Source organism: Anabrus simplex, chromosome 1 (genome assembly GCF_040414725.1).
Source record: "Anabrus simplex isolate iqAnaSimp1 chromosome 1, ASM4041472v1, whole genome shotgun sequence".
NCBI classification, from domain to species: domain Eukaryota; kingdom Metazoa; phylum Arthropoda; class Insecta; order Orthoptera; family Tettigoniidae; genus Anabrus; species Anabrus simplex.
This window is the reverse complement of record NC_090265.1, coordinates 654,210,888-654,224,712: the sequence shown is the minus strand read 5'-3', so window position 1 is coordinate 654,224,712 and position 13,825 is coordinate 654,210,888. Positions and strand designations below refer to the sequence as shown.

The following is a 13,825-nucleotide window of genomic DNA, read 5'->3' as shown; positions in this document are numbered from 1 at the left end:
GCACAATAGGAATAATAAACTTCATAACTTGCGTTAAAACTTACGCAAAAAAATATGTAATTACATAAAATTCCGCTCCCTAATGACGGTGCAATGTGAAATTGTACTTGTACGCGACAACTTGAAGACCATGTCCGAAACGCAACGTAAGTCGTGGATGTCTGTTATTTTGAAGAGATGACACATAGCACACCTCGCTGTGTTGTTTATTCAAAAGAAGTAAAATACATCGGCAGAAATACTTCTGGGATGATCCGACACTTAAAAACACATAATAAAAATGAAGAGGAATAGTCGCAGAACACCTCCGGCCCGGTCTGAATCACAAGAAGCTACCCTGCCGACGATTGTGAGGCATCCAGGTAGGTTTACATCCTAATAACAGTTATTAACAAATTATACGTGTTATTCAGCAAAGAAGTCCACCTAAAATAACTCGTGAACAGTTTAAGATATTGGCATTCTGTCTTCACTTTAATGGTATGAAGGAGCTCATAGTTCAACATGCAGTGCTTTCCTATGCTTTTGACAAAATTTATCGTCACACACGTTTCCATATTAGAACTGCTGATGATAACTACCAAGCTTACACTCGTAGTACTGGGACATCGCGTCGCAAAGCTTGCAGATACAAGAATCCGTCTCTAGAGCGTTGCCCATCACCCCTGCTGAAAGAATTGGAGCAAAGTCGAGAATTTTAGATGACACGCTTTGAAACTCCTGTAATATTTTGGGCTTATATTGTAACAGTATACATATACGTACCTCAGATATTAAAATGACCCTGCTAAACTAGGAATTCAAAATTTTATTGCTGAAGCTATTTGTACAGCATACCCAGAAAATGTCACTCTCCTCAGTTTAAGATATTGACATTCGGTTATCACTTTCGTTAATGGTATTAAGGGGTTAATAGTTGAACATGCAGTACTTTTCCAGTCTTTTGACAAAATGTATTGGCTCACATGTTTTCATATGAGAACGATATACTATCAAGTTTACATTCGTACTTACTGGTACGTCGCATAGCTTGCACTACAGAAGGATCGGTCTCTAGATCTGCGACATCAGTCTAGAGCAAGAGTGTTGCCCATCACTAGTTCAGCAAAGTTTCAAAGTGGCTTTGAAACTCCTGTAATATTTTGGGCTTATCCCTAGTCACCTCACCATTAGGAAGTTCTACAGATTGGATCGATTCATTTTGAGTTGTTCTATTCTTAACAATACTGTATAACTTCTGATTTCTATCCTGTGTTATTTTGGTAGCCAGATCTTCCTTGCATTTCTGCTTTCAGCTACAACCAACTGTCTGGCCTGTATTTTTTTCTTTCTGTAAAGTGACAGCTTCTCCTTTATTTCATGTTGATCTCTTCGTGTTCTTGCTTGATCTAAGGATCTTCTTGCACGGTTTCTGTCATTGATAGCTTTTTTCATTCCACCAGGCAGTTTCTTTAGGTTTTCTTATTTGCACTCTCTCTCTCTCTCTCTCTCTCAAAGCAACTCTTAAGTGAAGTTCCACTTCACTAGTTTTCTTTCCAACTGTACTACATGTTACAAACACTTCTTTATGCTCACAGGACAGATTTCTTTTCCTTTCATAAATATGAAGTGACATAAAATTGTTGAAACCCTCAATACAAAAATAATGCTTCATATTGTAACAGTATACATATACGTACCTCGAATATTAAAATAACCCTGCTAAACCAGGAATTCAAAATTTTATTGCTGAAGCTATTTGTACAGCATACCCAGAAAATGTCTCTCTCCTCAGGAAATTTCTGCATCATGCTTTGACAACAAACCAATATCGTCGTTGCCGGGACGAAACCTCCTATGTGTTAATATTTTTGGAGATATACTGACCCGCAGCACATACACTATGAAGAGCGAGAATGCCTTGATAACTGTCACACAATATTGCACCTTAGATGACAGAACCTTACCGGCCAAAGTTCTAAGCTAAATTATTTCACATAGGAGGTTTTGTCCCGGCAACGACTATATTCTGTTTTTAACAATGGTGAAGATTAAGGGACATCAAGTATAGGTCTCCATAGAAAGTTCAGATTCTAAGAATGCTGATAAATTCAAAAGAATCCTTTAATGTCCTTTGTTTTCTATACAATAACAACGTAAGCTATATTTTAGTAATTAATATACATACTGAAAAATTACAATAATTCTCATATTTCCATCACTTCTATTTAATAATGAGCTACAAAATTACATTTTACCCAAACAGTCTTCTGAGGCATCATACCTGCAGGTATTTGCTCCCTTTTGAACCTAAGTATTCTTATGAATAACAGGAACATTGAGCAAGTCTAGTATAAAATCAATATTACAGTAGGCTTGTTTCAGAGTTGAAATATTAGTATGTTCACACTTTTTTTTTCAATTATTCTGGATATATAAGAGATTCACAACTTTTTGGTAGAAGGTCACTGTTTCAGAATAGATCAGTTAAATTAAAATTCTTCCCTGTTCTAATGTTTTGCTGTATCAATAACATTGAGCTTTTAATTGAACAACTTCTGTATGATAAATGACACCTGGCAGTAATTATGACACTCAAGTATACAGTACATTAAAATGTTTAATCTACCCTCCTTCATAAATAACAACATTGTCCATTTTAAAACTTTACTTCATAGAAGCAGGAAGGCAAGAACATTAAAAATATTTGCATGTTTCTTTGAAGTGCCTATAGTCATTCCATACAGACACTAAGCTTCAACGAAACTTGTTCCTAATGACATTATCAGTTCCTTCAACTTCAATACAGTCGTACATCCACTTCCTGTTTTGCCTGCAACAGACAGAGACACTATATTTCACACAAGAATCAATATTTCATCCAAGGAAAACGAGCTCAACGAGGTATTTGCTAAATTTTTTCCTATGTTGAATTTTATTAAACTCTCCTCGCCCTTATGAAGATGTTCAGATTTTATCAGTGTTTATCCTGACAAAAATTGAACAGAACGAACCACTGTACTCTCTTCCTTAATCCAGTTTTCTCATTTATGTCATCACTAAACATTTTACACAGTGAAGCAATGGTACAAAATATATTCCATTGCATTTAAAATAGTCCAAGTATTAAAATGTTACACTAATAAAACTTTTAAGGCACAGTTTATATTATTTTCCACACAACACTTCAATAGGAAGTTTTTAACAATCTAAGATTTTGGACACATCTGTACACAATTAATATTGATTAGCTGATAGGTTATGTTGACAGAATAACATATATTGAGAAGTGCTGTATTTTTGTATCCTATTTACAATAGTTGAAGGCAACGGGAAACCACCACTGTAATATTTTCCCTAGACAATCCCATTATAGTTTTGCTCACTTTAATGTTTCGTAGCTTCAATTCCGCCGTGTAGCTCAATGGAGGGGCCTGAGAGAAGCCCCTGTATCAATTAGCAAGTTAACTTTGTGCGTCATTCAAAAAATTGCAACATGGGAATGTTTGTGGTCTTTCGCAACCACATAAGCTCGCAATTGGCAAAAGAGAAATGAGCATACACGAATTGGATCTTCTTGGACTCAGTAAAACACATTGGAGGGAATGTGGACATTTTATGACCCTCGAGAAGAACACCGTGTACTGTTCATGATGCGAGAATCACAGCAGGAATAGTGTTGCCGTAGTGGTCCCCAAGAGTCGGAATAATGCTGTCCTGGTATATGAACCCATCAATGACAATCATATCAATCAAGATGAATGCGCTGCCCCTCCACCATAAGATTAACTTTTTTCAGGTGTACACCCCTACCGAGAACATGCCATCAACAATATACCAAACAGAGAAGTACTAATAATTCAAGGAGACTTTATTGCTAAGATCAGGAATACTACTAAGGATAGTAATTTGAGATCTTTACTTGGATCATATGGCTTAGGTGAGAGAAATGAATGAGGAGTGTGCTTATTGGAATTCTGTGCTGACAATGATCTGCAACATTCTTTAACCTTTTAAGTGCTGAGTTTCCAGTCGACTTTTTGGTACCTCAGTGCTGAGTTTTTTCATTCATATGTAAAAAATTTTGTAGTAGCCTCAATTTTTAACTTATCGTTGGGGTGATTAGCTTAAAATGTTTATAAATGTTGGTTCTTTATAAATCTAAATGCAAATGGAAAATCATACACTTACGTTCAGTATTATTTTGAGAGAAAACAAAATTACACTTTTGTGCCCATGCATACAATATTTTTATACAAAGTAAAGTGCCCAAAATAATATTTCCTGAAATCCGTAAATTCTTAAAAGTACATAAGTTGTTTTAAAATACTTTCCAAACCTGGAATGTGATGATATTTAAATGGTTTCTAATGGTTATTTGTGATGCTGATTTGTTACTCTATCTGCACCAACTCCACTGGCAAAAATGTTTTTAAAAAATCAATGATTTTATGGTTGTCATCAAACACTACTTGGCCCTCACACAGTTACTTGAAAGTCTGGTGGTGAAAAGTAATCTGTCTGCCACGAAAATAGTGAAAAAATAGCTTTTGAACTCACCGTGTTGTTGTTCTTTTGTTTAGAAGAGGCTCTGTTTCTCTCTCACATACAATATTTTCGGCACTCTCTGTATCATTCTCACTTTCAAAATCGCTTAACAATAGGGATATATAGAACTAGCACCGACAGAGTGCACTGCCGCTGTACTGGGTAAGCATAAGGCGCTCTTCATTTGTCTCCTGTGTACTCATGTCTCTAATATCCACGAATTTAAGTTGTTTAAATTGTTATAATCGTGGCTATGCCAAGCTATTGCAGTGTTCCTCTTTGCAAAAATCAGGGAAGCCCCTTTTCGTTTCATCAGTTTCCACAAAATAAAGAAATGAGGAAGAAATGGTTACATGCTATTAGAAGGAAAAATTTTGATGAGAAGCTGATACAGATGTTGATTCCCATAGGGAATCTGAAATATTTGTTCCGAATGAGTAAATTTATAATACCAAGTGCAAGGCCAGCTGTTTGTTACAGGCAGACATTTTTGTAGCTTTGCTGTATACACTGCTGTTGTGCTAAGTTGGGTTCATCGTTGGTACTTAGCACACCCACCAAGACTCATGGCTAGTGCATACCATGGAGGCCACTGCATAGGCTACTTGGAGCCAAAGTCTCTCATAGTGCACTGGCTCCAAGTAGCCTACGCAGTGGCCTCCACTGTATGCACTAGCCATGCGTCTTGGTAGGTGTGCTAGGTACCAACTGATGTGCCCAGCCTAGCACACGGGGGCGAAACGCTGGCAACCAGGAATGAGTTAGCTGGAAAATTTATAACGTCCAATAACGGACCATTTATATTGGTATTATAAATTTACTCATTCAGAACAAATATTTCAGATTCCCTACGGGAATCAACATCTGTGTCATCTGATGGCCAAGCAGGCATCAATTTTTGGTAATGAGACAAAGTCTCTCATAATGCGTTGGCACTGCCGGTGGCTACAATTAGCCTACGCAGTGGCCTCCACGGTATGCACTAGCCAAGCATCTTGGTAGGTGTGCTAGATACCAACTGATGAGACCAGCCTAGCACATGGGAGCGAAACACTGGCAACCAGGAATGAGTTAGCTGGAAAATTTATAATGTCCAATAACGGACCATTTACCGTATTTACGCGAACAATCCCCGCACCCTAACTTTAGGAAGGCTAATTTTGAAAAAAATGCCAACATTGAAGCAAATAAAACCCGCACCCCAATTTCGTGCCTCAATTTATTTTTTAAAATGTGCGGGTATTATTCGCGTAAATACGGTATATTGGTATGAGAAGAATCTGACCGAAAATATTAAAGTGTGTTCCCATCATGTTCAACCCAGCGACTTCATGACTTTGTTGGGTAAGTGCGATTTACGAACGGAAATAATTCCTATTTTCTACCTATAAAGTGATTAGGCATTTTGATAACAACTACCGAATTTATGCGTTTGTATTTAAAGGTGAGAGAGCAAGATTAAAACCAGGCACTATTCCATCGCTTTATCCGTGGACCTCGAACACAACAAAAATAAGAAAGAGGCCACACACCAGAAAATTGCCAGATTACCAAGATAAGCCTACAATATCGGAATCTGCAGAAATCATCCCCACTGAAGTACAGGAAGAAATCGTGAATATACCTGAAGAAGTGAATGTAACATTTGTGACTCCCATTTTCAAAGACATCAGTATTCAGACAAATATTACAGGTAATTTGGTTGTTGAGCAAATAATTAATAATCCTGATGCCGTATTGCTATATACAGGGTTTGTAGACATCCAACATTTTAATTTGGTGTTTGCTGTTTTGGGAGAAAACAGGTACAATTTACAGATATTCCCTCTTGAACCCAGACTGTTTCTTCTTGACAGTCATGAAGCTAAGGACCGAAAAATCTAACCAGAAACTACGCCTTACCTTCGGAATCCTTAAAACTACTGTTGGGAGAATATTTCATTTTTGGATTAATTTCATGTACTGCCAATTTAAAGAGTTGAACATTTGGCCTGATAGAAAAAACTGTCCTCGAGAACAGCCCCCTTGCTTTTAGACAGAAATACCCCTCGACTAGAGCAAGCTACATTTTCTACATACAAAAATGCAAACACAACAAAGGTATAAATCCATCTGGTTTCATAAGTTTCATACCTGATGCATATGGTGATGCAATATCAGATAGGCAGTTATTTATCAGGTCAGGAGTGTTTGATCTCTTGGAAGAAGGAGATTCAGTTATGGCACACAGGTGGTTTAACATTCAGGATCTGTTATGCACTAAAGGTGTAATATTAAATATCCCACCATTTCTGAAAGGCAAAAGGCAGTTTACTCCATCAGAAAACACTGAAACAAGGAGATAGCCTCTTAAAGAATACACATCGAATGGGCTATAGGACTTGCTAAAACATACAAAATACTGCAGCCCTAATTGCAGGTTAGCAAAAAAAACTTTTTTTTAGGGAGGTTTAATATTTGTATGTTTTATGTTGTGCAATTTCAGAAAAACCATTGTCACGTTAGGATGACTGTAACAAAATATGCATGGTAAAACTTATCTAATTTTGCCACCATTTTATGAATGAAAATGTCATCTCTCTCTATTTCCAACACTAGTATGTCAACAGCAGTGTATACAGCAAAGCTACAATGTCTGCCTGTAACAAACAGCTGGCCTTGCACTTGGAAGTAATGGTTGTGATTTTTCTTGAGTATCACTGCACCACTGCTCTTTCCGAAGTATGGAACACATTTGATTGAAACTGCTTCATTTTTATTAGTTGGCAACCCTTTAAGCTCCAAGACTCTATCCTGTCCAATTAATCCATCACAAAATGCTGCCAGATAATGTCTGGTAGCATGAATAATGAGGCCACATTTTTGGACTCTGTGGCGTGTTAGTTGAGAACACCTTTGCCTTGCTGAGTCTTCCATTTGAGGTTCCCATTTCATATCACTGGAGCAAAACAAACTTCCCTTAAATAAGGATTTTGTTAGGGCTTTAGGAGTTTTTGAATGACAGATTTTCCCAAAATTACTTGCTGTCAAACAATATTTCCTCTCTTTGAACCATAGGCTTTGCTGGGATTGTTGTCTAGTATTTTCCTCAATTTTATTCCTTTCCTCATCACTGACTCTTACAAAATTTTCAGCTTGTGTCGCACATGGATCCATACCATAATGGTGGTCATGAATGACATCAAAGTAGCTGACCTGTTCTTGTTTTTGAGAGGAAAAGGAAAACTTAGCTTATGTTGGGAACTTTTCACAATACCTCCTGAAAACGGCCTAACATCAGGGCAAGGTTCCTGGAAAACTTGTTCCAAGGGCAAACATTCCACTTTCATAGGGCTAACTGGCCTCAACCGTTTGGAAGGGGGATGGTAAAAAGTTTGTAAATTTTGGGTACATGTTTCTGAACAATGAGTAATACCAGTCTTGGAGAAGTGTTTTAATGCATAGCTTACAGCAGCAATATGCTTACAACATGCCTTGGGGCCTGTTCCAGCAACACATTCACATTCCCCTCCCATGTCACCAGGTACTCCTAAAATAAGATTCACATTATAGGTCTTATGTTTTGTGTACTCAGATTTCACAGCACTGCATATTAGAATTTCATCCAATTGAAATAAACATTTTATAAGCAAAACAAACTTTTCACTGAAAAGTCTGTATCCGGCATCACACAATGATTTGTGGATGGAAACAGGTGCTTCATCTATTTCCAATTTTCTAAATACAAAATTATCCGTTAGATGCATATTTGTGATAGTGATCTTCACCTTATGGCTCAGGGTCAAATCTTCAAAGGAACAGACACTGGGAAACAAGAAATTCACATGCCTTTGATGGTGGACAAGGCTGTATCTGCAGTTTCATGTAAGCCATCAACTTTAAAAAAATACATGAATCGAAGTCTATAAGTGGAGCAAGCGCGTATTTAAATCTCTATTTATGATTTAAGTCTTGTGGAGGTATATTTATATATTTATCAATGTAGAATACTCAAGTAATTGTAATTACTCGGATAATAAAGCATGTTAGAATTTTGTAATTACCGCTGTACTAATTCTTTCTTCCTCCCCCTAGTTTTAGCGCCTCTGGTCCGTAGCTTATTTTGCAGCTGTTTAACACTTAAACGCTGAAAATCGTCCATAATATACTAGGGGATATACCTGTACAATTAATTAGTATAGTATTGGAGTAAAATTAGAGAAGATATAATCCATTTTAGCTTAGAAAACTCTGTCACAATCTGTATATTTCTCACAGCTGACTGGGAGGAACATAAGACGATCACCTTGCACTTACCCGGTAATACACGAGCACTATCTGGCGCGAACTTTCTCTGCTTACATCCCTATTCATTAAAATCATCATCTCCATCATCACTTTCCGCTGTGGTTAATAACTGAAAGATTCTTTGATCCAAAATAACATCGCTGCAAGAGCAACTAGATTGTTGTTCCGCCATGTTTGTTTACATCACAGATGAACTCCACAGACAAAAAGCTCTAAGTTACTTCCTGAAGCTATAATCTGTGATCATTATTAGTTCTACATAATGCCCAACAGATGGAAGAACACGTCAGAGATCAAATTGGCACTCGAGAGTGAACTGGAAAAACTCTAAAAATTAAGTTCTCGCGCACCGTCTATAGACGGGCATAGCCGTGCTGGACCGGCCGTGACAGTCCGTCTATAGGTGGGCGTAGCACTCATCAGGTTAAGCATCATGCAAGACTAATTTATACATGGATTTTGCCTGGTGACAGAGTCAGGAACTAAATTGATTTCTTATTAGTAAGACGACGACGGAGATCTTCTGTCCTAGTTTCAAAGACTTTTCCCGGAGCAGATTTTAGTGGCAACCAAAATATGTTAAGCATTCACAAAAGTCTCTCGCATCACTCTGAAGTTTAAACCCTGCATTTGGGCAGCAGATGATTAAAATGGCATCCTCATTAGAGACAAGAAAGCAACCATTGAGAGGTGGAAACAATATTGTGAAAAATATTTTCAGACGGTAATACCACCACCTCAGGTGGAAGAGCAATACAGAACCTTGAAATGAAGTTTACAATTCTGTGCAGTGAAATGCAGTGAAACATCTAAAGAACAACAAAGCCCCAGGTATTGATAATATCACAGATGAGATGATTGAAGAGATGGGGGAGGATGGCATAGACGTGTTTCATTCACCATATAATAGAATATGAAGTAACGGAAAATGGCCAAAAGATTGGACATCTGTTTTCATTCCACTGCACAAGGAAGTCTCAGTCAGAAACTTCTCTAATATGCCTGTAAAATCCTCTTAAATTAGCTCCTAAAACTGGCATTCAACCTCAGATATCCACAGAACAAGCCAGCTTTGTCTAGGGTAAAGGATCACATGAGCAAAATCTCAACCTGAGGAAAATGATAGAAAGAGCTCAAGAGTTTTGTGTCCCTATATTCATCTGCTTCCTCAACTACAAAAAGGCCTTTGACTGGCTGATTGGGAAAAGTAGTGGCACGTGCTAGATGAACTTGGTGTTCCACCTCATCCTATATCACTGATGAAAGGTCTGTATGACTGCAACACTGCAGCTATAAAGGTAGATGAGATCTCAGAATACTTCAATGTGTCCCATAGCATCAGATAAAGCTGCAGCTTGCCCCCTCAACTTTACATATACAGTGAGTATATCTTAAAGAAATCACTTGACTGGGTTGGAGTTATCTAAATTGGTAGGAGAAAAATTAACAACTTGCAATTTGCTGATGACACCACCTTGCTTGCCAACAGTGAAAGAGAATATATTTTTAAAATCTCAATTTTCAAATTTCCCTCCAATCTAGGCACATTTTTCTTTCCAAAAAGGGAAAACTTGTGATTCTAACCTGAAACGCGTTTTTCTGACTATCATTTGTTTCAACACTTATTTTTTGACAAAAATAACAGTTGGCTAAACTGTTCATTGTTGCTCCTAGGTCATCACTTCTAAATGTCATCTGAAAGTGTTGTTTACCTTTGTTTATTCCTTGTGAAGGTATGAATGTAATTTTATCTTTATAAGAAATTGTTTTGTACCTTAAAAGTGCAAATTTATAAACAATAATACAATTGTCTTGTTTTTTGGGGTTACTATGGTCATGAGTATCAACTCATTGCATTTGTCTTATGGGTTATATTAGATTACTCTTGTTAAATATTGTGTACAATTAATATATTTATATTTTATTATTCACTTGTTTCTTTCATACTTCATGTTTGTGTCCTTTTTATTTCAGTGTTAGTGGCAAAATGGTGAGGTCTGTCCTAGAAACTGACAGTAATTCTTCAGTTTTTAGTGACATTGCTGAGTCAGTTTTAAATAAGTTTCTTGGAAGAAATGCGCTATTCAAAGTAAAGGAATGGCCCCACAAGAAAGAAGAGATGTTTTGTTGAGTCAGGAAAAAGTGTCTCTTCGGAGGATATTGAACCTTGTCCACCTCTTCAAGATCAGTTTCAAGCAGGAACACGTGGTGAAACATCAGTGCTACCAGTCTTCAGAAAGAAGCAGAAAAGGCATACAAGAGAAGATTCATCAGACTCTGAAAATGATGTTGAAATTCATTTAAATGGAAGTGATGATGAAACTTGGAAGAGATTAAAGTAGGCAGGATGGCAGAAGAAGAAGAAGATAATGATGAATGCTGTAGGAAACCAACAGCAGGAGACTATGTTCTGGTTGAGTTTAGTACCAAAAAAACAAAACTACATTACATAGTAAAGTGATAGATGATGATGGTACTTGTCAAGAAGATGAAGTGAAAGTTACTTTCTTAGAAGATGTCATGAATATTTTGTGTGACCAAAGGAAGCATACATTTCTGTTATCAAAGTGAAATTCTTAAAATACTACCACCTTCAGTTGAGCAGAGGTGGGGGTAAGCTAAACTTCTATATAAAGTTTACTGGCTTCAACTTGAAATGAGACAATTATAAATGAAAAGGACAAATTAAACACATTTTGAAAATTTTTCTTTAATGTTTGTCATAATTGTAATTTTTAGCTTTAGACTATAGTTAAATATAAGATTTCTTACATCAATATGCTTGTAAAAACATGTTCTGTTTGACCATAGTCACCCCCTACTTATTCCTGCATATTTAGTAACAATTCTTGAGTGATTTTAATATATGACCATAGTGTCCCCACCCCATGGGATTACTATGGTCACTACATTTTCAGATGTGAGACAATTACCGGATGTTCGAAAAAATTATTTTAGTAAGGAGATGATACCCAACACTTTATACTAAATCATATTTCATTTTTACATGGATATCTCATAAAATGTGCAAGATATTCACAAAAAACTGAAAAAAGTGACCATAGTAACCCCAGTTGACGGTAATGAATATGAAGAAAGCGAGTCTTGAGTATGGACTGGAGCTCAACATCAAACTCATGAAGATTGAGAGAGCAGTACAAGTCGAGCTCAAAGGCCATTTGAAAAAGTTTGATACAGTGTAAGACTTCATGTACTGTGGGTCAACTATAAGCTATATAGCAAGTTCCAAAAGAGAGAAAGGAGAACGCTTTTGCTAAGGCAAGCAGCTATGATGAAATTAACAAAGATTTGGAAGAACAGGGAAATGACTATAATACAAAGCTCCATCTTTTTAAAACCCTTGTATTCTCTGTTCTCATACAGCAGCGAGACCTAGACCATAAAGGTTTTGGACAGAAAATGCATCAATGCCTTTGAAATGTGGTGCTGGCATAGAATGCTACATGTGCCTTGGGCTGTAAGAAGTAATGCATCCATTCTTCAGGAGCTGAAGATTTTAAAACACCTTTATTCTTGTATCAATGCAAGAATACTGCAATTCTTGGACACTGTGTGAGATGACCTGGAAAAGGTCTAGAGATGTTAATCATGGTAGGGAAAATGGATATCAGGAAGGCATTTCAATTTTGATTCACAAAGGGTAAACATAAGGTACATGTGAAATACACATTTCAGAGACATAGCTGCAGAAGTCATGCCTACAGAGAGGAAAAGGAAAGTGTCCTGCCCTACATGATATAATGTTGCCTACGAAGTATTCTAATGGTAGGATGACAAAGAAGGCCCAAAATATGATGACAATTCTATTGTACCTCCTGTGTACCAAGCACATTACAGTGACTTTCAGATTATACAGACGTTGATTCCCATAGGGAACCTGAAATATTTGTCCCAAATGAGTAAATTTAAAATACCAATATAAATGGTCTGTTATTGGACATTATAAATTTTCCAGCTAACTCATTCCTGGTTGCCAGCATTTCGCCCCAATGTGCCAAGTTGGGCTCATCAGCTGGTAAATAGCACACCCCCCAAGACGCCTATAGGCATCAATTTTTGATAATGAGACAAAGTCTCTCATAGTGCACTGGCACTGCTGGTGGCTCCAAGTAGCCTACGCAGTGGCCTCCATGTTATGCACTAGTCATGCGTCTGCTGCAGAATGAGGGTTGCTCATATTACCACCAGCAGTTTTTCTTTGGCTCTTATTTCTGCAATTATTTGAAGCAATACATTGCAGTAAATGGAGTCATAAGCCTTTCTGAAGTCCACAAATGAACACACGTAAGTTCGGCCTCTCAATATACGATATCTCATTATCGTTTTAAGATTGTGGATCTGCTCTGCTGCAGATCGGCCTTTCCAAAAACCTTGGTATTCTGCAAGCAAGCATCCACTTCCTGTTTTCGTCGTTCTGGGATGGATAATGATATATCTTCAAATTTTTCGAGTTGGGATGGGTAGATTTTCCACTGAGGCCCCCCAACCACATGATTTCATGATAAGCGTGGTTTAGGTTAGACAACTCTGTTTGAACAAGAAAACAAATGTCTGCTGCAGAATCCTACTACTGTATTACAAATTTTAAGAATGAAATTGAACACATGCATTCCCAGAGTATCAAAATTAGAAAATAACTAGTAAGTAAGCCACGCTATGGGAATCATCAGCAAAAACACAAGTTTTAAACAAACAGATTGCAATTTCATAAAAATTTTGTTTTTGTATCTTTTCCTACTTTTACAAAAAATCAACCAGCACACCCGTGATTCTGGTAACATGAAGTGAGCAGGATTTCAGCTGTTATAAGTTGCATTCGACATGAAACTGGTATTGTCACACTGACATGCAAACTGAACAATATATTAGGAGACCAAATGTGAAAATCACGTCCTACAACGGCACCAGATTTAAGCAATATTTTTACGAAAAAATGGAGGAAGTATCTGGGATTATACAGCACTTTCTTTTGTTAGCGGTTAACGTCCTA

General features: G+C 37.1%; 1 protein-coding gene across 2 annotated transcripts in view; it reads right to left on the bottom strand.

Annotated features, from left to right (window-relative positions):
• Nucleotides 1-2,085: 2,085 nt before the first annotated feature.
• LOC136857280 (ARL14 effector protein) overlaps nucleotides 2,086-13,825 on the bottom strand; it is a 39,124-nt gene continuing 27,384 nt past the window's right edge. For both annotated transcript variants that reach the window (XM_068225123.1, XM_068225124.1), the window contains one exon: nucleotides 2,086-2,812. In XM_068225123.1, coding sequence (XP_068081224.1) covers nucleotides 2,737-2,812 — 76 coding nt within the window. In that variant the 3' untranslated portion in view covers nucleotides 2,086-2,736. The remainder of the gene's footprint in view (nucleotides 2,813-13,825) is intronic.